Source organism: Purpureocillium lilacinum (genome assembly GCF_023168085.1).
Source record: "Purpureocillium lilacinum CBS 284.36 DNA, scaffold_5, whole genome shotgun sequence".
Lineage (NCBI taxonomy): Eukaryota > Fungi > Ascomycota > Sordariomycetes > Hypocreales > Ophiocordycipitaceae > Purpureocillium > Purpureocillium lilacinum.
In genome coordinates, this window is record NW_027072115.1 from 3,571,286 (window position 1) to 3,593,556 (window position 22,271).

The 22,271-nt window shown below is 60.7% G+C and overlaps 7 protein-coding genes and 1 non-coding gene across 8 annotated transcripts; 3 read left to right on the forward strand and 5 right to left on the reverse strand.

Annotated features, from left to right (window-relative positions):
- Positions 1-705: 705 nt before the first annotated feature.
- PLICBS_007677 (uncharacterized protein) lies at positions 706-2,478 on the reverse strand (the record flags this gene model as incomplete). The annotated part of the gene is made up of 1 exon (XM_018321139.2): positions 706-2,478. The coding sequence occupies one exon, from the start codon at positions 2,476-2,478 to the stop codon at positions 706-708; it is 1,773 nt and encodes a 590-aa protein (XP_018181036.1).
- A 1,241-nt stretch (positions 2,479-3,719) lies between these two features.
- Positions 3,720-5,015, forward strand: PLICBS_007678 (uncharacterized protein; the record flags this gene model as incomplete). Its single annotated transcript, XM_018321140.2, has 6 exons — positions 3,720-3,799; positions 3,897-4,197; positions 4,276-4,593; positions 4,644-4,779; positions 4,831-4,904; positions 4,953-5,015. 6 exons carry the CDS (start codon positions 3,720-3,722, stop codon positions 5,013-5,015), a joined length of 972 nt encoding a protein of 323 aa, XP_018181037.2.
- A 655-nt stretch (positions 5,016-5,670) lies between these two features.
- On the reverse strand, positions 5,671-5,770 carry PLICBS_007679. The gene has a single exon. It is a non-coding gene; the product is annotated as a tRNA-Leu (tRNA).
- A 329-nt stretch (positions 5,771-6,099) lies between these two features.
- PLICBS_007680 (uncharacterized protein) lies at positions 6,100-11,500 on the forward strand (the record flags this gene model as incomplete). Its single annotated transcript, XM_018321141.2, has 6 exons — positions 6,100-6,177; positions 6,235-6,301; positions 6,364-6,744; positions 6,798-6,886; positions 6,933-9,428; positions 9,476-11,500. 6 exons carry the CDS (start codon positions 6,100-6,102, stop codon positions 11,498-11,500), a joined length of 5,136 nt encoding a protein of 1,711 aa, XP_018181038.2.
- A 367-nt stretch (positions 11,501-11,867) lies between these two features.
- On the forward strand, positions 11,868-13,228 carry PLICBS_007681 (uncharacterized protein; the record flags this gene model as incomplete). The annotated part of the gene is made up of 2 exons (XM_018321142.2): positions 11,868-11,970; positions 12,036-13,228. The coding sequence occupies 2 exons, from the start codon at positions 11,868-11,870 to the stop codon at positions 13,226-13,228; spliced, it is 1,296 nt and encodes a 431-aa protein (XP_018181039.2).
- Positions 13,229-13,392: 164 nt separating this feature from the next.
- On the reverse strand, positions 13,393-14,105 carry PLICBS_007682 (uncharacterized protein; the record flags this gene model as incomplete). The annotated part of the gene is made up of 2 exons (XM_018321143.2): positions 13,393-13,739; positions 13,859-14,105. 2 exons carry the CDS (start codon positions 14,103-14,105, stop codon positions 13,393-13,395), a joined length of 594 nt encoding a protein of 197 aa, XP_018181040.2.
- A 3,400-nt stretch (positions 14,106-17,505) lies between these two features.
- Positions 17,506-18,924, reverse strand: PLICBS_007683 (uncharacterized protein; the record flags this gene model as incomplete). Its single annotated transcript, XM_018321144.2, has 1 exon — positions 17,506-18,924. One exon carries the CDS (start codon positions 18,922-18,924, stop codon positions 17,506-17,508), a length of 1,419 nt encoding a protein of 472 aa, XP_018181041.2.
- Positions 18,925-20,327: 1,403 nt separating this feature from the next.
- PLICBS_007684 (uncharacterized protein) lies at positions 20,328-21,302 on the reverse strand (the record flags this gene model as incomplete). The annotated part of the gene is made up of 1 exon (XM_018321145.2): positions 20,328-21,302. The coding sequence occupies one exon, from the start codon at positions 21,300-21,302 to the stop codon at positions 20,328-20,330; it is 975 nt and encodes a 324-aa protein (XP_018181042.2).
- Between the last annotated feature and the right edge of the window lie 969 nt (positions 21,303-22,271).

The window sequence follows — 22,271 nt, forward strand, 5'->3', positions numbered from 1 at the left end:
CAGGACAAGTCAGCCGACCGCCGAGGGGGGACTAACACGCCGTCAGTGCGTGCGTGCGTGGGCGGTTGCGGTTGCGTATGACGCGCTCAAGCGTCTCCCAGCGCCACGGTCGCGGAACCGGGGCGCGCATGTGGCCGGTGCGGTGCGGTGCCTCAGATGGAAGGGCAGGGGGGAAGGGGGAGAGGGGGCGAGAGAGGGATGGTGAGAGAGTGGGCTCGAGCGCGTGGGAGGGACCGGAGCAAGCAAGCAGATTTGATGATGTGCGTGCTTCGCATTGCGGTCCGCTTGCTCGGCGACCTGGTGATATTGCGCCCTCCCGATCCAATGGCACGGAGATCGATCAGATCCCGACGGCCATGCCTCCTTGCCGTTGCTTCGTGAGGCCCCGAGCAGAGCGCCCTGCTCCAAACCCCCCCGATGCTCGCCGTGATCTAATTCCCGTCCGCGAGGGCCCATGTGTCACAAACATGAAGCACGATGCGCGCCAGATAATCATAGGCTTGATGCTGTGCACAGCCAGCTGGGCTGCCAATCTGATCTGTCTACCAACGTTACTCCCCGTCCGTCCAGCTTGGACCAAGCAAACGAAAACTCCTCAACCATTGCGCCATGCAGATGACGAAAGCAGCAACCCGCGCCCCCGGAACGCCGTTTTCGTGAGGTAGGGCTCGCATTCCCATGTACTACACGCCCATGCCCCCCAGATCACAGGTACCGCGTCTGGAGCCATTCCTCGTTCCTCATGCGTAGGTCCAGGCCGTACTGTGCCCACCACTTGCGCGCCTTGCTCTGATCGCCGATGCTATCCTCGAGGGCCTCTTCGATGTTGCAGGTCCGAAACTCGACCAGCTGCTTGCGCCCGTCCATGCCCTCGAGCTCCCCGTGCGCAAACTTGCGCCACCACTCGAGCACCTCAACGTGCTGATGGATTGTCGAGCTGATGAGGACCTCGGGGTCGAACACGAGCTTGTTGTCTCCCTTGAGCCGCCTCCACGTCTCAAGCACGTTGACCCGCCCCCAGCGGCTGGCCACCTTGGCGACGCTGTCGCCGTGGGCCACGGGGATGCCAGAGGCGTCCCACCAACGCAGCACGTCCGCCTGGCCGTGTTGGGTCGCCCACAGCAGAGACCGTCCCGGTCGAAGAACGATGCTCTCATCCTGAGCCGCGGCATCGCGCCACCACTCGAGGACCAACAGGTGCCCCCTCCCACTGGCCTGTTCCAGGGCCGTCTCCGTGTATCGCAGGGGCAGGCCGGACCGTCGCCACCACCAGTCCAAGATCCGCACGTGACCGTTCTTGGACGCCCCGTCCACGGCCTCCGCGTCGTAGATGTGCTTGTCCCGGAACCACCTGCTTTGCTTCCAGTAGTCGAGGACGTCCGTCCTCGGGTAGTACGCCGACGCATTTGAGGGCAGCGTCGTGCCGTCAAACGCCTTGAACAAGTCTGGCCGGTTGTTCTCCATATATTCTAACACCTCGATAAGCGCGAAGCGTATGACGAGCTTCACCACGAGGGCGGGGATGTCTTGAAAGTTGGGTGGCGACTGCGACAACTTCTTGCAGACGGCCGCCGAGCTGCAGGTGAGCACCGTCCACTCCAGCTCGTGTTCATACACCTTGAGCGGGTCGGTCGGGTCTTTGGGCTCCAGGCACCACGGCTGCGGCATGGGCAGGTTGGTGTACATGCCGAGGGCCTTGGCCAGCTCCCAGTCGCCCGCGTAGTCGAGCACAATGGTCCAGATCTCGGGCGGCAGCTTAACCTGGATCTTGACGTCGCTGTCTGATAGCAGGGGAGCGCTGGTGGCAATCTCCACGTCGCGTCCGAGCCCCAGGAGGTCCGCCTGGTTCTTGATGATGCCTAGGACTTCGTTGAAGCCGTTCCAATTGGGAACGCGCTTCGGGTTCGGTGCACCCTCGTAGTGCCACAGAATCGGCGTCATGACGCGGATCCAATTCCACTTGCGGTACAGTTTGCTCAGATGGCGCTTCGTCATCGGGTTCGACCACATGTGCGTGCTCATGCCGGGCACGAGCACCACGCTCTTCTGCGGGTTCCATCCCCGCAGCACCTCCCCTAGAAATGTGTCGGCGATGCCCGCAAGAAGCTTGGCGATGCCGTCGGCGTCGAGCGGCACGCACACCATCAGGTCTGCCCACTCGACCAGCTCATAGGCCTGTTGCCTGTAGAATTCGATGTCGTCGGCGCGGTCGCCTTGGCCGGGCGCCAGGGTGCGGTTCTCCATGACGATGATGGTCTGCGTCAGGCGCGGGACCACATCGTCGACAATGGCCCTCGTCTCGATCTGGGTATTCTTGGATAGGCGCACGACGAGAGCCTGCGCCCACGAAGTGTCGCGTGGGCCGGTGGCGGCGACGAGTAGGTGCAGCTTGCGGTGGCGAGTGTTCATATCGGTGAGCGAGGAGCACGAGGATACCGTCGACGTCAGCCGCGACGGAAAGGACGGGTAGTTCGCCATGACGGAGGAGAGGATGCCCGGTCGCGGGACATGGTTCGGACGTCGTAGGGTGGCGACGCGCGCAACCGGCCAGGTCGGGGCGTATCGACGGAAGGGGTCGTTGGGCACGACCGTCTCCCAGTGAGGCTCCAATCACGTGCAGGGCAGTTGCTTCCGTGAGGCCTGCGGCTCGTCGTCGTCGTCGCGGTCGGTCGGTGAGAGCTCGCAGACCGGTCTGCAGGGTCTGGTGGAAAGGGAGAAACGACGTCTCAGATGGCAAGTTTCTGACGACATTCGTGCGTGGTCGACGCATGGGGGGCTGCCGCCGGGGGCAGAGCCGGCAAGGTTTCAGCGGCGTCGTGGCACGCTAACGTCGGGCAACGAGCCGCGCTAGAGCCGGACTTGACAGCGCTTCAGGCATGAACCGCAGCAACCCGGGGGCCTTCCATCCAATGGGCACGGCGCTATTGGGATGGATTCCGCTGTCGTCGCTCGTCCAGGGGACCCCCGACTCACCGTTTGACGCCCGGGCAGCTGCACCATCGGGGAACGTTGCGGTGAGCTGCATCTCAGGCGGACTCGACCTCCAATTGCCGTGCTCACAGCGTCGTTGGCCAATGCGTAGTAAACTTTTCATGACGACGAATTAAGCTTCGCCAGGGTGTCGGGCTGCACAGGTTGCCATGGCATCTGCAGGGCGTCGGCGTCACGGTTTCGTCCAGAGAGAGGCTGAAGACATGTGCTACATTGCAGAGGTGGACTGCCCGTATCCATGGATGTCACTGGCGCCAGCACGCAGTCCCCGTGTCAAGAAGCCGGACGGAACCTTGGAAGCTTCGACAGCGCTGTAACTTAGTACACCACGAGCGGCAAAGCCAGCGGTCCCAATTAACACCGCCCGTCACATGACTCAGCCAGCCAGGCCCACGCCCACGCCCCCGGACCGGAACCGCCGCAAAAGGTTAACTAAGGCACTGGCGGTGGTGGGACTCGACTTGGAGATGGACGGACGGCTGCCGACGACGACGGCTTGAAACCGGGAACCAAAAACTTTTGCCTTGTGCGACGTTCTCACGATCCTCTGCTCGACGCTCACTCTCGCGGCCTCGACATCGCATCGCCAGCATCGGCCAACGCAGACTGAGACACCTGCCGCCTGCAGCTCGGGTTGCAACGCCGCCCGCCGCTAAAAATTTCTCTGCCCGAAAGGACTCGTGCCTCGCCATCCCGCTTCAGCATCCTCGCCAGCATCCGCCGCGGCCATGTTGGACCAAATGGCAAACGAAATCAAGCTCATCTCGGGCAGCTCGCACCCCGACCTGAGTGCCCTGGTCGCCAGCCGGTACGTCTGATGGCTCCCTTGCGTCCGTCGGCAGGCCCATCCGCGGCGCGCCGACGCCGCTTCGGGCGAGACCGCCGTCACTGACACATGCGCGCAGGCTGGGCATCTCAGTCGCCAACACCATGAGCCTCAACTACTCTAACCAGGAGACGAGTGTCTCGATTGGCGAGTCTGTCCGTGATGAGGACGTCTTCATCCTCCAGTCGACCGCCCCCGGCGATGTCAACGACGGCCTCATGGAGCTGCTCATCATGATCCACGCCTGCAAGACGGCCTCGGCCAGGCGCATCACCGCCGTCATCCCCAACTTTCCCTACGCTCGCCAGGACAAGAAGGACAAGTCGCGCGCGCCCATCAGCGCCAAGCTCATTGCCAACATGCTGCAGGTCTCTGGCTGCGTACGTCTCTCCCCGCTCTCCGGCACTGACCCTCGCACTTGCCCTTTCATCCTAGTCTCTCTTACTTACATGTCCCAGAACCACGTCATCACCATGGACCTGCACGCCTCTCAGATCCAGGGCTTCTTCAACGTCCCCGTGGACAACCTGTACGCCGAGCCCTCGGTGCTTCGCTGGATCCGGGAGAACCTCGACGTCGACAACTGCGTCATTGTTTCTCCTGACGCCGGCGGTGCCAAGCGCGCGACGTCCATCGCCGACCGCCTCAACACGGCCTTTGCGCTCATCCACAAGGAGCGCCCGCGCCCCAATGTCGTCGGACGCATGGTGCTCGTCGGCGACGTTCAGGACAAGGTCGCCATTCTCGTAGACGACATGGCTGACACATGTGGCACGGTAAGCGGCACGACATGTCTCGCCCGAGCACTCTGCTAACAGCTGCATAGCTCGTCAAGGCGGCCGAGACGGTCAACCAGCACGGCGCTCGAAAGGTGTTTGCTATCGTCACGCACGGTATTCTGAGTGGCAAGGCTATCGATAACATTAACCAGTCATGCCTGTCTGGGCTGGTCGTGACCAACAGTGCGTCAACACTCTTTTTGCATCGAGTTCTTGAGCTGATTCGATGCCCAGCTGTGCCTCTTGGTGACAAGACCGAGCGGTGTCCGAAGCTCAAGGTCATTGACGTCTCTGGTACCCTAGCCGAGGTGAGTTAACCTGAGATTGACTCACGCTACTAGTACTGACGTGCGCAGGCCATCCGCCGAACTCATAATGGCGAGTCGGTGTCTTACCTCTTCACCAATGTTCCTGTTTGATGATTTTACGTCTTGCACGGGTATTAGATTTACCAACGGCGTCGGTATGTCGGGCCCGGATGTGCTTCGAGACGGACAATGCTAACCATGCCAGGGGTTCTAATTGAGGGGCACGGTTTTTGTTGCCAGTGGCAGCTTGCTGGTCGTCCTGCTAGGGTTGCTCTGAACCGCACAATATACCTCTAAAACAGAAAGTGAGGTGCAAAATTGGGGTACGGGCTTGCGACTTGATGCCATGCAGCCGCAGTCATCTTTTGAGACGGGACAGAGCGGAAGCGTATGCAGCAACTAGAGATTCTCATGAGTTTGTGTTTCTTTAAAGCGTGGCCACACAAGACTGTGGCAAACTAGAATCAGGGATGCTCCTTGCGACGCTCTGTGATCATGGGAACAATCAGCGCTGTCACCGGCGTATGAAGTCATTTGATAAGAATAGTATTGCTTCGTTAGAATGCACGCCCTCGTGCAAGCGGATCATCAGTCTGGGGCGTGAAATGCCAACACTGAGCTGGAGTCCACGCCGCCACCATGTGCACCACCGTGATCCGGGCGGGTTCTCTAATCCTCGGTAGACACGCGACAGGGCCATCATGGTCAATAGAGAAACAAAAAAAAACGCCCGGACGCATCACTCGACGCGTCCGGGCGGCAAAAATGCCAAGACAGGGGTTCGAACCCTGGAATCTCTCGATAGTGGTGTCGAAGCAGGAAACAAAAGCTTAAAACCACCGCCTTAACCACTCGGCCATCTTGGCTATGTTTAGGAGCATACGATCAGAATGCTTATTGATGGCTATGCGCCTGTTTTCTGGTGCGGTGGGGACATGCATGAAGCCACGCTGGATTGGGTCATGCGCCGCAAGGTACCTGCCAGACCCCACGCTCATCCTGGTGGGCGGTGTGGGGATTCTGCCACGTTCCCCTTGTTGGCGACGACGCGGCAACCGTCGCCGATGACATCGCAACCGCGCCGCAGGCTTCCACGACGAGGTAAAGGACGGGCTGTGTTGGTGCTGAGCTGCATGGACAGTAGACGGTTCCACATGCCCACCCACGAGCGCAGCGACGCGCCGGACTGCCCGACATGACGACGCATCTGCTGGCCTCGGAGCTGGCCAACCTCATCCAAGAGAGCAAGCGCAAGCACAATGACCTGCGACAGGTGAGTTGGTCAACGTCCTTGTTAGTGTGTAATCAACAAGACTGAGACCACGTGTAGGCTGCAGAAAAGTCCCTCGAAGAACTCAAGCAGCTGGGAAATGTGTCCGAGCAGGCGGCCCCGGAGCGTGAGTGCCGCGCAGCTCATCGCGAGACGGCCAGGTGTCACGACTGCTGACGCGCCAGGCAGTGCTCTCCCAGAAGCCCAGCTTCATCAACCCCTTCATCATTGCGTGCGGCACCAAGAACGCCAAGTTCACCGGCATCGCCATCGTATGCCTGCAGCGCCTGATTGTCGCCCGCGCGCTGCCCCGCGCCAAGCTGAACCAGGTCCTCGAGGCCTTGATGCAGGCCTCGTCGGCAGGGCTCGACGTGCAGCTCAAGATCCTCCAGGCGCTGCCTTCGCTTCTGCAGAACTATGCCGACGACATTCGTGGCGAGTTGCTGGTCACGGCGCTCAACATTTGCTTCATCCTGCAGAGCAGCAAGAATGCCATTGTCAACAACACGTCCGCAGCAACCTTGCAGCAGCTGGTCGTGTCCGTCTTCGACAAGGTCGTCGCCGAGGACAGTGAGTATATTTCTAGATACGGTGAGGAGTACGTGGGTTGACTGGCTGCGCAGAAAATGGAGCCGACGTCCCGGTGGCGGGCGAAGCGTCCACCCCAGATGGCAGCGTCGAGCTGCGAGCTGCGGCTCTCGACGCCTACAGAGTGAGATCTCCCTAGCCTTTGCCAACCCGTTGACTAACACAGCCAGATCTTCCACGACTTGTGCCTCATGACCGAGAATCAGCGTCCCGAGTTCCTGCGCTTCTCGGGCCTGCCGCAAACGTTCGGCCTGGAGCTGATAGAATCCGTCATCACCAATCACGCGGCCGTGTTCACCACCCACCCTGAGCAGGCTCAGATCCTTCGAACTCGAGTCATGCCTCTCGTCGTGGGTGCTCTCAAGGGCAAGCCGTCGTTTGCCACGTCGGTGCGGCTTGTGCGCATTCTCTACACCATGTTGCGGCGCCACATCGGCATCCTGCCCTCCGAGTGCGGAGACGCCCTCGAGATCCTCACGCAGCTGCTCGACCACGACACGGCCCTTTGGAAACGAGCGCTCTGTATGGAGGTGTTTCGCGGTGTCTTTGCCGAGCATGCTCTCGTACGACGCATATTTGCCCTCTACGATGCCAAGGAGGGCGAGAGAGACATCCTCAAGACACTCACGGCGACCTTTGTGCGGCTGAGCACGGAAAAGCCTGCGGTGATTGGCCTCGGGCCCCAATCGACAATACCCGCAGCTGACACGTCCGACTCGTCCACCACGCCGTCGGACCAAGCCATGCTGGAGGCGAGCGGCGTGACGGGAATCATTGGCAGCACAGTCGGGTCAGAGAGGCCAAGTACTGGCATCAGCACTCAGTGGAGCTCGGTCCGTGTCCCGTGCATCGACCAGCTAGACAAGACAGACCCGCCGCCAATACCGGAATCCTACATCTATAGTCTCGTTTTGGCTTGCATATCCTATCTTTCCGACGGCCTCGCCAAGTTCGTCCTGCCCCTTACCGTTCCTAGCGAAAGCAGAGGACGCCGGAAAGCCTCGAAACAGGACGCCGGCAGAGACTCGCCAGACCAGAGTGCAACAGACTCCTCACAACCCAGAACACGACCGGAAAGATCTGGCTCGTTCAAGCGCAACCCCGTGCCAGCCAACCCGCTCGACCTAGTTGATCACCCTATGTACCCGGAGATCAAGATTTGCGCCTCGATCGTCGACGAGTGCTGGCCAGCTATTTTGGCCACGTGCTCGACCTTCCTGTACGCAGCTCTGGACCAGGAATACTACCATGGACTCGTACGGGCGTTTCAGAGATTCGCTCACGTTGCGGGTCTGCTTCATCTGTCAACTCCAAGGGACGCGTTCCTGACCACGCTTGGGAAATCAGCAGTCCCTCCCAACGTGCTTACTGCGTGCCATAGCCAGGGCCAGGCGCGTGTCACCACACCGACTGCCGCTCCCGAGACGCCAAACACCCTGTTCAGCAACGCAAGAGGTCTCCTGAGTGTCGAGGCGCTTACACCTTTATCACCCTCAGCTGAGAAGCAGCGGCAAGCATCTTTCGATGCGGCTGCGGCAAGCCTAAACACGCGCAACCTCCTGTGCCTCCGAGCACTCCTGAACCTTGGCATTGCCCTTGGGCCGACTCTTGGCAACGCTTGGGGGATCATACTCGAGACACTTCAGCAGGCCGATTATGTTCTCTTTGTCACGGGCAAGGCCCCAGGGAGGACTCCGTCGCTCAGCCGTGGCCAAGACCAGCCCGAGGGTGACAACAGCTCGCTCATGTCAAATTTCAACCACGAGGTCCGCTCAGTTGAGACTGCCGCATCCCGGCTCATCGAGAGCAGCGTCGACTTTCCCAACCCATCATTCATGGAAGTAGTAGAGGCAATGTGTGGTCTTCTCGAGCAGGGTCCTGGAGATGCTCTGGCAGTGAACAACAAGGGCCAGTCACCCCCGGCTGCCGACAAGCCGCTCCGTCCGCCCCCTGGCCAGCACCGGCGAGTTCTAAGCTTCTCCAGCCCAGCCGCCGGGTCCTCGACGCAGGAATATCTCTTCGCATTGGCCAAGCTTGGTGAGATTGCAGCCATCAACATTGGGCGGCTCTTGACAACCGATCCGGCAGCCTCGGGCTGGGACAGGTTGACTGAAGAGCTCATCCATACGCTCGACTCGCCGGCCATGGCTCCGCCAGTGCGGGTCAAGGCCGCCGAGACCCTCGCACGGTTGATGCTGGAATCTGCCAACGCTGCCACATCCATGTCTGCGGAATCTCGGGGACCGATTCAGCTACGAGTGCTGGGCGCATTACATGAGGCTTTGAAGCCACTACTGAAACATGCAAGAGGCGCATCCGTCGCCAACGTCGCTACAGACGTGGACGTCCACAGGATAATCCTCGAAGGCTTAAAAAGCATCGTGGAGGGTTGCGGGGAGAATCTCGTCAGCGGCTGGGATGTGACATTTGACATCATCGGCACTGTTTTCGACTCCATGCCGCCGGTCGCAGAAAGACGAGGCTCCGTCGCTAATCCTGGGCTGCTCACCACTCGGTCCTCGAAGCTCGTCCGGTCGGCCTTTAGCTCCTTGCAGCTCATCTGCTCCGATTTCCTGGCTTCCTTGCCAAACTCTTGTTTCCTTATCCTGGTGGACACTCTGTACAAGTTTTGCTCACAGGATGACGACCTCAACATAGCTCTTACGGTGAGTCGGGACCTTTATGCCACGAGTCTCGTTCTAATAAGAAGCAGACCGTCACGTTCTTCTGGGTGCTCTCCGACTTTTTGTCCGCCAAAGGCGAAAGCCTGGGAATCACTGCCGAGCTGATGCAGGGCGCAAACGACTCGGGGCTGGAGAAGCTGGCCGCCGATCGCAGCCAACCCGGATCCGATGCAGCGCTGTGGATGCTGCTCCTTCTGAGACTGACGAAGGTCGCTTCAGACGAGAGGTTAGAGCTGCGCAACAGCGCCATTCAGACTCTGCTCCGCATTTTCGACGCGTACGGCGATCGCCTCAGTCCGGAGGCCTGGTCCATCTGCATCAAGTCTGTCATATTTCAGCTCATCTCGTCGCTCGAGGATGAGCTCAAGGGAGCCGAAGACGCAGAGTCGGAAGAAACAAATCGAGAAGAGTGGCACGGGACAGCCGTCGTCGTGCTCAACGGCATCTCGACCCTCTTGGCCAACTATATCGACAAACTGACGGCACATCCCTCCTTCAACCAACTGTGGCGCGAACTACTGGGCCATTTCGCGCAGCTCCTCGACTTCCACATTCTCGATATCAACACTGCTACGTTCAAGGCATTGAGCCATGTATTGTCACAAACCGGCAGCGACCAGAAATCCGTGTTCAACGATACTACGGTCGAATTCGCATGGGACCTGTGGTCGCGCGGTATACCAGTTTCCAGGAGCACCGCGGGCAAAGTCGAAGATAACCAGAACTGCCTGATCGCTTACGTCGCAGCTCTCCGTGAGGTGTACAAGCTGATTCAAGGCAAGCTGGAGGTTGGGATGGTGAAGCGTATCCTCACGTTGCTGCGCGAAACTGTCGAGGAGGCATCCGTCGGGGGCTACGTCATGGATATCGAGTCCGCCACGCCTTTACAGACACAGACCTTGGCCGCTGTCCAGATGATTCGGACGGACGTGGACGGGGTGCCGTCGGCGATGATCAACCAGGTCTCGGAGTTTGTCACCCTGGCGTACGAGCTGGGACAGACGAGTGACTCCACTGGCCCGAGACGCACGTACATTGCCATGTCGAAGGCGAGCATGAAGATCCTGGAGGGTCTCGTTGTAACCCATGCGTCCGACAAGGATGTCTACACAAGCGGCGCGCTTGTCACAGCCCTGTCCGCGCTGTATAAGCCCATTGCGCTCAAATACCAGTTCCGCACTGTGACGAAGTCAACGCAGCCGTGGCGGCTGGCGACCTCGTCCGCCTTGGGGGTCCTGGAGGCGACGCTGAGCAGACTTGGGCCGCTGAGTGTCCCCCGCAAGACGGTCGAGACCATATGGGCAGTCGTCGCATCCGTGGCGGATGGCATTGTCAGCGCAGAGACAGAAACGGCACCGGTTGGGACCAACTTCGCCGACGACGAAGCCTTTGATATCGAGTCGTTTCACAAGCTCCGCGCATTGATCATTCCTGCGCTCGGCGGGGAAGCAGTGGCAGACAAGACAAGAAGAGCCTACGCCAGGAGTCTCTTCCGGACGTCGATCATCCACAGACTGACGTCAGATGAAGAGTCCCTGACAGAAAAGGGCGACGTCGCTGGCCTGTCGGCACTATACGCGCCGCGACCGGGGCGGACGGTCGCGGCTCCGCCGTCGACGCGCGCACAGATGGCATACGTCGTATTTGACGAGCTCTTTGCTCTCGTCGCTGCGCAGGACCCCACGTCCGCTGGCGAGACCAAGTCCGTATCCGTGGCTCGATCCCGAATCGCCCGGACGAGCGCACCGTTCCTCATTCTCCGATGCGCGCTGACGTTGCGAGCATACGTCGCCGATCAGCCGCTGCGGGGGAAGATGCCGCAGCCGCTGAGCCAGCGCAAGGAGCTGACTTGGACGCTGAGAAAGCTGGTCGAGCTGGAGAGCGACAGCGCAGCCATTCCAGCGGTCAATGGGGCAGAAGGCGAGGGCAGGAAGCATCTGCTGAGGCTGTACCCCTTGCTGGTCAAGTCGCTTGGTGTGGGAGGGGACGCCAAGGTCCTGGAATTGTTGAGGTCGGCTCTGGAAGTTGTAGGGGATGAGTTGGGGATTGTGTAAGTGATGCTTCGTCAGAGGTAACTAGACTCGGCGGATTAGTCAAAAAGCGGGCGTGTTTTGGTGTCGTTACCTAGATGATACAGCTACGAAGGCGCCACTTGGTGAAATATCAATAAAAACTGTAAGCTACAAGCACGGTTTTCTAAGCTCGAGCAGTATCGATTTTTTCCATGTCAATTGCAATGAGAATGGATCAATTGCAATGACTTGTTGTGCAACAATGTCTCGATCTAGGGTAGTGTCACCCCGCGGCGGGGCAGCACCGAAATTTTGAAGCTCCAAGGTTTTTGCGTCGCCAGCCTGACGTCTACATCCAACGCCAATCTCAGCGGCAGATCAGTCACCAGCACCCGGGCACGACACAACCATGGGCAAGTCGTCCAAGGACAAGCGCGACGCCTACTACCGGCTCGCCAAGGAGCAGGGCTGGCGCGCGCGCAGCGCGTTCAAGCTCCTGCAACTCGACGAGGGTGCGTTGCGGAACGGGGGGAACGTATGGGTGCTAAAAAGGGAACGAAACGCTGACACCGGGCAGAATTCGACCTCTTCTCGGGCGTCACGCGCGTCGTGGACCTGTGCGCCGCGCCGGGCAGCTGGTCGCAGGTGCTGTCGCGCGTGCTCATCAAGGGGGAGCGGTTTGGGCGCGCGGCGTGGCGGGATCGCGACGCGGAGCTGCGAAGGCGGATGCTCGCCGTGTTTCCCGACGCCAAGGTCGACGCTGCGGCCGGTGATGATGCAGCAGACGCGGTAGCAGCTGCGACGACGACTGCGAAGCCCGACGGTCCAGCGCAGCCGCGCCCCGGCGTCAAGATCGTGGCCATCGACCTGCAGCCCATCTCGCCCCTCGCCGGCATCACGACCCTCCGCGCCGACATCACCCACCCGGCGACGGTGCCGCTGCTCCTGCGCGCCCTCGACCCGAGCCCCGAGTCCGACGGCCCGGACGGCAACAACAACAGCGGCAGCAACACCAACAACAATAGCGGTGACAATGGCGGCAAGGCGTCGCACCCCGTGGATCTCGTCATCAGCGACGGGGCGCCCGACGTGACGGGCCTGCACGACCTCGACATCTACGTGCAGTCGCAGCTGCTCTTCGCGGCGCTCAACCTCGCGCTGTGCGTGCTCAAGCCCGGGGGCAAGTTCGTCGCCAAGATCTTCCGCGGGCGCAACGTCGACGTGCTCTACGCCCAGCTCAAGGTCTTCTTCGACAGGGTCGTCGTCGCCAAGCCCCGCAGCAGCCGCGCCAGCAGCGTCGAGGCCTTCATCGTCTGCCTCAACTTCCGCCCGCCCGCCGGCTTCCGCGCCAGCCTCGAGGAGCCCCTCGGCGTCGGGCGCCGCCTCGACGCCATGGCCAGGGAGAGGGAGATGCAGCTCCCCGTCGTGGCGGCGGCCGTCATGCAAGACCCGGTGAGGGGGACGTGGGACGCCGCCCCGGATGGCGATGCTGCGACGGTGGCCGCGCAGGGTGCTGCGGGCGTCGACGGCGTGGTTGAGATTGAAGCCTACGACGACATGGACGACAACGAGGCCCCAAACGGCAGCTCGCGGAGCACAAGATGGATTGCGCCGTTTATTGCTTGCGGCGATCTATCGGCGTTTGACTCGGACGCCTCGTACCAACTCCCAGAGGACTACGTCTCGTTGGACCCCGTCCAGCCTCCCATCGCCCCGCCGTACAAACGCGCCGTCGAAATGAGGGCGGCGCAATCCAAGGCGTCGAGGTGACAGGCCAATGCTCGCATCTAAATACAAAGAAGAGCATCGAGGGAGGAAAAAGCAAAATGCAGAAGATGCGCCGTTACGGAAATGCAGGGTGCGGCACGCCGACTCCGCGGCGGCCCCTGTGCTGGTCATGAAAAAAATGCTTCTCATCAGTCGGGTCCGCGGCTTCAATGCTCGTCGGGCACGTCCTTCATCCCCTTGCCGCCCATCTCTAGCATGACCAGCCCCGCAGAGGGCCCCTTGTCGAAGTCGACGGCGCCCAGCTCGCGCTGGTACATGCGGGCGGCGGCCTTGTCGTGCGTCATGAGCATGAGGCCGCGCAGGTTGGGCCACTCATCAACCGTCTCCTTGAGGGCCCGCATCATCCACGAGGCGAGGCCACGGCGCTGAAAGTCCTCGAGGACGAAGACGTCGGTGAGGTAGGCAAAGGTGACGTAGTCAGTGACGACGCGGGCGAGACCACACAAGCGGAAGTTGGGCCCTTGCTGCGTCACGCGGGGGAGACCGCCGTTTTCTGGCTGCGAGTCAGTAACCAAGCGTTCGAGGAGGGACTGTGATTGGCGCCCAGCGCTGTCTCCGCGTCCTTCGAAGGGGCACTCTGTCGAGGAAGGGAGGCGGTGGGGTACGACGCACTTTGCATCTCGTCGGCCGTGTCGGGGACGGCAAAGATGGTGAGGGTCATGCAGTTTTCGAGCATCTTCTGCATCTGCTTGGGCTCGAGGGGGTCGTTCCACCACATGAGGTCCGACTCGAAGACGTCGTTGACGGTAGCGGGGTCGACAAAGGCCTTGTCGGTGGTGAGGAAGAAGCCGTCGCGGTGCCAGGAGCGCGGGTGGCCCTCGGGCTGGAGCTGGCGGATGACGCTGCCCTGGGAACCCATCTTGGTCTCGTTGATGACGATGCTGGCGTTTGGCCCGTGGCTTGCTGTTTCGCGTGGGCAGTGATGCCGTCTTCTTTCTTCCTTGCTACCCTCCTTGGTTCGTGTTTATAACGGAAGGTGGTGGGCGTAGCAGTCGAGTAGTGGAACGAGAGGCGGAGAGGGCGAGGTGGGTGCAGAGGGCATTCTCGTCCCGGGCCGGCTGGGAACTGTTGAGGTTACGTATGGTGAGGTGGGAGAGGATCTGGGTAGAGGGAGCGGGAGAGAGGGGAGGAGGAGGAGCAGGAGGGGAGGTGTTCACGATGCCGGTCATGGCCCCTTCTTCCTTACGTACAAGTACACGGACGAGTGGCCCATGGCTTCTCGCCCAGGTACCTACCCACGAACGAGCGGACATTCAAGACAGGGACCGGGACCCATAGTAAGGAAAGGGTACTACATGCCATACCATACCATACCATACAGTACCCAAAAAGGCCATTGATTGTTGCGCAACTCCCGCCCGCCGCCCAGCGAGCCGGTTGGCGCGGCGGGCCGGGGCAAGGTCACTCACCTACCAAGCCTACCTCCCTCACCAGCCCGGCTCGCGCCCCGGGCACACGCAGCCGATCCCGGGCCCCATACTTTCTCATGCACGCGCCTCATGCTATTGCCCCGATCCAAAAGGATACAGTACAAGTCGGCGCTGCTGTCGCATTTGGCAGCTTTGTGCGTGGGCGGAACGAGACGACGTACCCGGCTAGCTGCGGAGCTCTACTCATCTTTGCTTTCGCAGTACAGCACTACATACCCCGAAGATTGCTTTCCACTACGTCAGTCAGGCAGGCAGACCACAACTGTGCGCGCGCGTCTGTGTCTCCGTGGCCGCCGCGACCCTGTGATTCGAGTCAGCTGCGCCTCGCCCACGCCGAACCCTCCATCTCGGTAGGTGACCCGGATCGATCAAGGGGCCTCTGTAGAGTAGCAGCACTTTTGGGGAACAGGGCATTCCCATCAAGGCCCTCCTCTCCCGTACAGTAAATCAGGAAAACAACAATACTGTACTGCGTCGTTCAACAAAACCTGAACCTCAACACGAGGGGGGGGGGGGGTCATGTGGTCATGATGCCTTTCCCCTTCTGGGGGGAGGGCGGCGGGCGGGACTCATCAGTCACTCTCTCAAGGTTTGAGCAGTCGGTTCGGGTGCAACGAAAACTTGGGGGTGGGCGCGCTTCGTTCTGTTTGTTTCGCCGCTCGCCGTGACATACAAGTTCGTCGTCGGTCGTGTGTTTGAATTATTGTTCGTTTCGGGAAGTTGGGGGGAGAAAAAGGCGCCGGGGCCCGCGTTGCTCGTTACGGACAATGGGGAGAGCGCGCTGGCGAATGGGGGGCGATGCGTTCCAAGGTTGCGGGGAGGGGGCCGCCTGGCACTGGTTACAGGTTCCATCCCACTGAGGTGTGGAGGCGGGCTTGGAGAGCTGGAGGCTTGGGGAGGGGCACCTTGCACCTAGGGTCCAGCACAAGTAGGGCACAGTGCCGCCTGTGGCCGCTGCAGCTGCCTCGCCAGTGCCGCGGGGGGCGTCGCCCAGCTTGGTGATCGGTGACGCCATGGGGCTGAGGGCTTGACTGGAGGCTCTTGCAAGTTGCGACTTCAACGCTGCCCTCGTTCCCCAGGTTCCGTCTCGCACTGGCAGGTCGGCGTTTGACCTCTATGAGCTGGACGGACAGTCCAATAGTCGATGCTCTTTGTTGCCATCCGTCCAACTCTGTCTGGCCCCTCAGGTCGAGATCGGAGCGACGTCCGCCCCGAGGGGTGAGCCATGTCGATACCAACCTCTGGCATTCCCTCCCTCTCGAACGCCGACCCAGATCCTGCTGCAGCGCGCCCCCCCCCCTCTTTCTCCCGGCTCGGCCTGCCGACCCTATCACGTTGCGTTCCAGCAGGCGGTCTTCGATCGATTGCGTTCGCCGTCGTCCCTGGGAAAAGCTGCCCAGAGCCTCCTGCCAGAGGACGAACGACAGTTCAGCTGCCCCTCTCTCGGTGCGCAGCCGCAGAGAGCGACGACACAGATCGTTAGAGTCGACGAGCCTGACTTCCTCTCATCAGTGACTGCGTGAGAGTTGCCGGTGCCTGCGAGCGTGCACTACGCAGGACCGTAAGGTATTCTTATCTTCGCCTTTCCGTCACGTCGCGGCCACGTCCACGCTTTCGTCCCCTTCTGTGACCGCTCCCGAGCGCCGCCCGCATCTCACATCTACTTCCCAAAATATAGGCTCCCGCTGGCTGAGACGCACGCACCGCACCTAGGCGGGGCCTGCGTTCGGCCGTTGGGACGTGGGAGCTCCATGAGCGCGTGGCACTGCTACGGCACCGCCCAGGGCAGAGCGGGACAGCGCCCACTGCTTCCAGGTGGCCGCCCCTGCCCCCGCATCGGCAGCCCGGACCGCCGGACGGGGCCGGCTTTTACTGGCCGCGGCGGCGGCGGAGGGCCGGCCGCAACTATTCGTCCACCGCGCATTTGCTGGAGCAGCCCCGTTGTGTGATGCACATGCACATATCATCTGACAACTGAAATCCAAGCATCAGCGACGCAGAAGCGAGCCGGATTCTTCCACAACTGCGTGCTGAATGGTCACGCCAGCCAGCGTTATCGCTGATATCGTGCCTACGAGTACACGGCACCACACCACAACCCACAACGGAAAGCCGGGCAGTCATCCCACAAATCCACAACAGCAGCCCACCGTGCCAAAGCTGGACCACAATCCCGACGGTAAAGATGCGGCGCTGAACCATGACATGTTGCTGCTGTTGCAGAAAAGCCCCACCTGGCCAGGCTGGATTATCCTGGATGCCGAGAGGAGACTCTTGTTGGTGAGGCCCCCGACATCTGTGCAATTTGCCTGACCTTGACCGTGCTCCTGGATGGTCCGTCTAAGTCTCGAGGGAGTCAATGCTTGGCTCCACCATCGGCACTGCCTTGCCTCTACTGGCACCAGCGCCTCTACTTCATAGGTGTGTAAGTCGGAGGGCAAGGGCAGTGACGACTCCAGCAAAGCAGAGTGAGCTTGGAGCTTTCTCTACGCGGAACTGCCTGGCTACTACTATTGTTTGCTCACTTACTCACTTGCAAGACAGGATTGTCCATCTCAAGGGAAGAGGCACGCGCACCATCACTTGCGCATCATGCTCCAGCAAATGTTTCCCGCGACAACTTATTGCTTAGACGATGTTGCGACTATGGTTGGCTCGTAATACTTCAGAGCACATCTGGATTCTCAGTCGCTCTCGCTTCACTCCTCATCCTGCCGCGAGAGCCCTTCTCTACTCCCTTGTGGACATCCGTAACCACCTTTGCCCACTGGCTGGCCTGGAGCCAAATGGTTTCCTCTTCGACGCAAGGGCTAGAACCCTCGGGCATGGCTAACGTGAGGCATCGGCGGGAGGCGGCTTGTGGTGGTCGAGACAGTCCCGGTTGCTCTTATACAGATCGCTCTTACGCAGCGAGAAGAGACGGCAATAACGTGCGGTGCCGCACTTATCCTGGTCCAAGCCAAAATCGTTGCACTCAAAGGCCAGTTCACTACCAGTCGCGGTTCCCACTTTGTAGTCCTTCAGCTCCTTGGGCTTCTCCTCCTGGCGAGGCTCGAAGGCGGCGTAGCAGTCGTCCTCGTTGTCGAACCTTTGCCCGGGCCTTCCCACCATGGCCTCGCAGGCCAAGTCTGTACCGCATCGGTTGGCTGTGTCGGGAAACCGCACGTCTGTGGCCAAAAGGCGCGAGCATCCCTCGGGTGACTTTGCTGGGGCCTTCACAAACGGCCACAGCCGCTTTGGCCCGTGGGCGGCGAGGCAGTCTGCTTCGCTTCGATACATGTCGTCGTGCTCCATGAGATTATTGTACAAGGAGCACGTTTTCGCGGTGCCGCACTTGTCCTCCGACGATGAGTAGTCCACACAGTCTTGCGTCTGGCGGGCCCCATTGGGATTAAAGGTGCCGATCTTGTAAGGCAGTATGCTCTTGGGGCGCGTGGGAGGATCCACGAACTTGTCGAAGCACTCCCGAGATGCCTGCGAGTTTCCATCGAACCCCCCCATGTTCCGGCAGATATTCCCGGTGCCGCATCTGGCAGCCTGCTCGGCGAGGCTCAGAGGCGCCAGCTCTTTCGCCGTGCATCCATCCAGCTCGGGGAAGGGCTTCTTCGACGGGGGTGCCGCCCAGCCGAGCAGTTCCTTGCTGGAACTTGGCGTCGCGGGGCGCTCCTCAGTGGGCTTCGCGTTCTGCTTGGGTGGGTTAGCTGTCGTGGGCGGATCGTCGTGCGCCTCGAAGCAGTCGTATGCGTTGCGATACTTGTTATCCGGCACGGGCTTCCTGTTATACGACAAACAGTACGCTTCGGTGCCGCATGCGCCCTCGTCCACATGGTTCACACTGCACTCTTCGACCGGCTGACGCCCCTCTTGCCAGGCCGGCAGACTCCCCTTTTGCCAGGCCAGCAGCGGGCCCCGCGCGAGCTTCTTCTTCTTGTGCTCGGCCTCCGTCTCGTGGTCTCGGAGGCAAGCGGCCTCGTCCGGGTACTTTCGCTCCCAAAACAGATCCGAATCCTTCTTCACCTCCCAGTAGTGGCAGTAGAGGGCCGTCCCGCAGTCTTCGTTGGTTGGCCTGGCCCTGCGGTCTTTGGGAAAGCATAATGGGAGAATGACCCTCATCTTGGGCACAAAGGGCTTCAATGTGCTGCGCCTTTCGTTCTCCGAGGCCGGCTGCACCCCGCGCCCGGCGGTCGACGGACCGGGGAGCGCGACGGCGACAGAGCCTGTGACGCAGATGAGGGCGGCGGCCTTCATGTTTTGAGCGCTGCCTTCTTCGGCTTGTTTTGGTAGAGAAGGGTGAGGCGCCAATGAGGGATGTGAATGAGTGACTGACTAGAGACTGAGATGATCCAAGATGGGAATACAGCCCTGTATTTGAAAGGATTTCGAGGCTATTTGAGTCCCAGCTAGATCGGCTGAGGCGCAGACGGATGATACTGTGGTCTTCTGCGCATTATTCGGTTGCAATGAGGGCAAGGTCACATTGGACCTCGAACAAGGCAATGAAAGAGAAATGCCGTTGCCCTCGTACGAGTAATACTCTCTGAATACCCTCTTGGCGTTGTGCACGACTTCTTGGCACTTTGCGAGGCATGAATCTGCTCGTAGCCCGGCTCATGCATCGAGAGCTTGGACGCGACAGGCTCGGATGTGCCTTCTGCCTCTGGAGAAGGGGAGTAGATGGGACGCACGAGTGCCATACCGTGAACACTCCCGATCGCCCAGAGTGTGCCAGCAACCTGGTCCTTGGGCGGTGTTAGTCACGGTCAATGCATTCGCAGATCTTGCGACTCTGGCCCGAGGCCAGCAAGGTCCCCCACGGCAATGCAACCAGTAGCATAGAGAATTTAATGAGTCGCCATGTAAGCGAGGCGAGGCGGACCCAGCAACCAAATAGACACTATATGTGCATTGATATCAGCAGCGACTTGTGGTCGTGGAAACCACAGCTTGCGTAGCTTTGCAACGTGCATCGATCTTCGCCGGCCCTGTCATCTCATCGGTGCGCGCAGCAACAGCTGACTCGATCATTGCTACGTGAAGGACAGCGCATGGGCTTTGGGAACAAGAATGGACATGGCTTCTATGCGCCTTGTTTCTCGGCTGAGAAGAGCGGCTCGCGCTTTGAAAAGGCGGGACCCCCAGCCAAGAGCCTGCCGGTGTGCCTAATACTGCATAATATAGCGTAACTGCTTCGGCAAGTCATCCCATGTACGCAGTCCATGTTTCGCAAATCGGCATTCGGGTGTGGTTGACTATGTGTCTGTGGCCGAAGCCACTCTACATGTGCGCATGTACCCGCGACGCTGCCTCGCCTGTTAATCCTGCCAGCCAGGCCAGTGACTAGCGGCCGCTGCTATACAATGAGAGGTCGTATCATGGTCGGCGGCACATGCAGTTGGCATTACATATCTACCGCTCTTTCGCTGCTATGAGGCACATCTTGCTTTGCGCTATTTGAAGACACGTGCTTTTGGCCCAAGAGCTTCATCTGTCTGTCTGCCTTTGCCGGCATGCCGTTGTCATTAATCATTATGGTGGTGTTGTAAGTAGTCTAAGTTTCGCAAATCCGCACATCATGTTATAATTCCCATCCACACGCGCTCTTCCCTCGGCGGCTGAACGATCAGGGCCGAGCTCGGGGAGCATCACTTCCATCACTTGCTCGGCCGCGCCGTCGCCCTCTCCCACGACGCGCGGATCGTGGCCCAGTACTGCTCCGGGTGCTTGCGCATGTGGCCGACGTGCCCGCTGCCCTCAAACAGCTCCGTGTCGGCCTCCCAGCCGCGCTCCCGCGTCTCGGCGACGTGCGCCTCGATGTCCTCCCACGAGATGAGGTCGTCCTCCTTGCTGTACATGTAGAGCTTGCGCGCGGCATGTGCCTCGTACGCCTCGTCGTTGACGGCGCGGCGGCTCCAGGCGCCGGCGCTCTCGCGGCCGATGAGGAAGGCGTACATGGCGTTGAGGCACAGCACCGTCGCCCAGATGGCCTGCGTCACGGCCGACGGCCAGGGGAACCAGGCCGCCGTGCCGATGGCCATGGCGCGCGACCACCGCGCCACGTTGGAGGTGCTCATGTCGGTGCTGCCGGGCGTCGAGTCCATGATGAGCAGCTGGTGGGGCATGGTGGGCGATGGCGGCGATGACGCGGTCGTCGCCTTGCCGTTGGCGTTGGCGCCGCCGTGCGCTTCGCGGTAGGCGTGCAGCGTCGCGGCGTAGTTGACGGCCCCCGTGTTGGACATTGTGTGGATGAGCACCCCCTCGCTCTCGGCCTTGCTGCTGCCCCGTCGCCCTCTCGCCGCCTCGTCGCCGCCAAAGACGGCCCTGACGACGGGCTCCATGTGCTCGGAGCGCTGCCGCAGGTCCGAGAACATGGCCCGCGAGATGGGCGACAGCACCACCACCTGCCTCGCCGCGGGGAACAGCTCGCGGTAGCCGTCGGCGTACTTGGCGACGTGCTTGGGCAGCCCGTCGCCCCAGCCGTAGATGATGACGGTCGTCGGGTCGTTGCCCTTGCGCGGGACCGCGTCGCTGCTGGCGTCGCGCACAAAGACTTGGTCCGAGAGGGCCGTGAAGCCGGCGATGGCGGGGCCCTTGCGCGTTGCTGTTGCCGCTGCTGCTGCTGCTGCCATGTCGAAGTCGAAGTCGCAGTCGGTTTGGGTTCGGTTCGGTTTCGAAATGGACAGGGACGGGTGTGTGAGGGTCGTCGTTCTCAGCGTCCTCGCAGATGCCTCATGACGACTGAGCAGGGTGGTGGTGGCCCGGCCCGGTATTCATACCAGCTCGTCATCGCCACGACCAGCTGAATTAGCCTCGAGCTTGATGAGAAAAATACCAGACCCCCTTCCGATTGTTGGGGAACGTCATGGTCCATGGATGGCCCATGGGCGAGCGTATCTGGCCCGCGAGTATAAGAGAGTGGGTGCGCCGGCGATTCATGTCGACCCGCGCCGGGCCGGGGTTTTGGGCAAAGGAAAAAGATTGTCATCATGCCGGCCGGGAAGGGTTCCGTGGACAATTTTTTAGATCCAGGAACGCCTAGTTTTAGGTGCAAGTGGCTCGTCCGTCTCTGAAACCCGGCCCCGACCACAAAGTATTGCTAGCGAAGGAGCCAGACGACGGCGGTCAAAAGACACGCGCTCCAACACATTATCAACTTACGCCATCAGTCGTATCCCCTACTTTGCATATCGTCCGTATGCTGTGCCTGTTCTGCTGCAACAAATGTACATGATCTCTGCAAAGGAAGCGCAACGGACGCCGCACAGAAGAAAGCGGAGCCGCATCCCGCCAACCGAGGCAACCAACCGCAAGACCCCCCCGCCGTTCGGGGGCCGGACTTTTCAACCTCGCCGGCGCCGGCAACCAACCCCCCCGGTGCGCGCGTCCCCAACAGTTTGACACCAGCTCTCGACCACAACCCAGGTTAGGCCATGCCGGGCTCGTTTCCCCTTCCGTCCTCGTGCGGCCAACAATGCCGATGACAAGAGAGAAAAGAGGCACAGCTTCAGCTCTCTGCCAATAGCGCGGTCCGTCATCGTCGTCGTCGTCGTCGTCGTCGTCGTCGAACAGCCTTCTCTGCCAAGGCGCGGGGACCACGC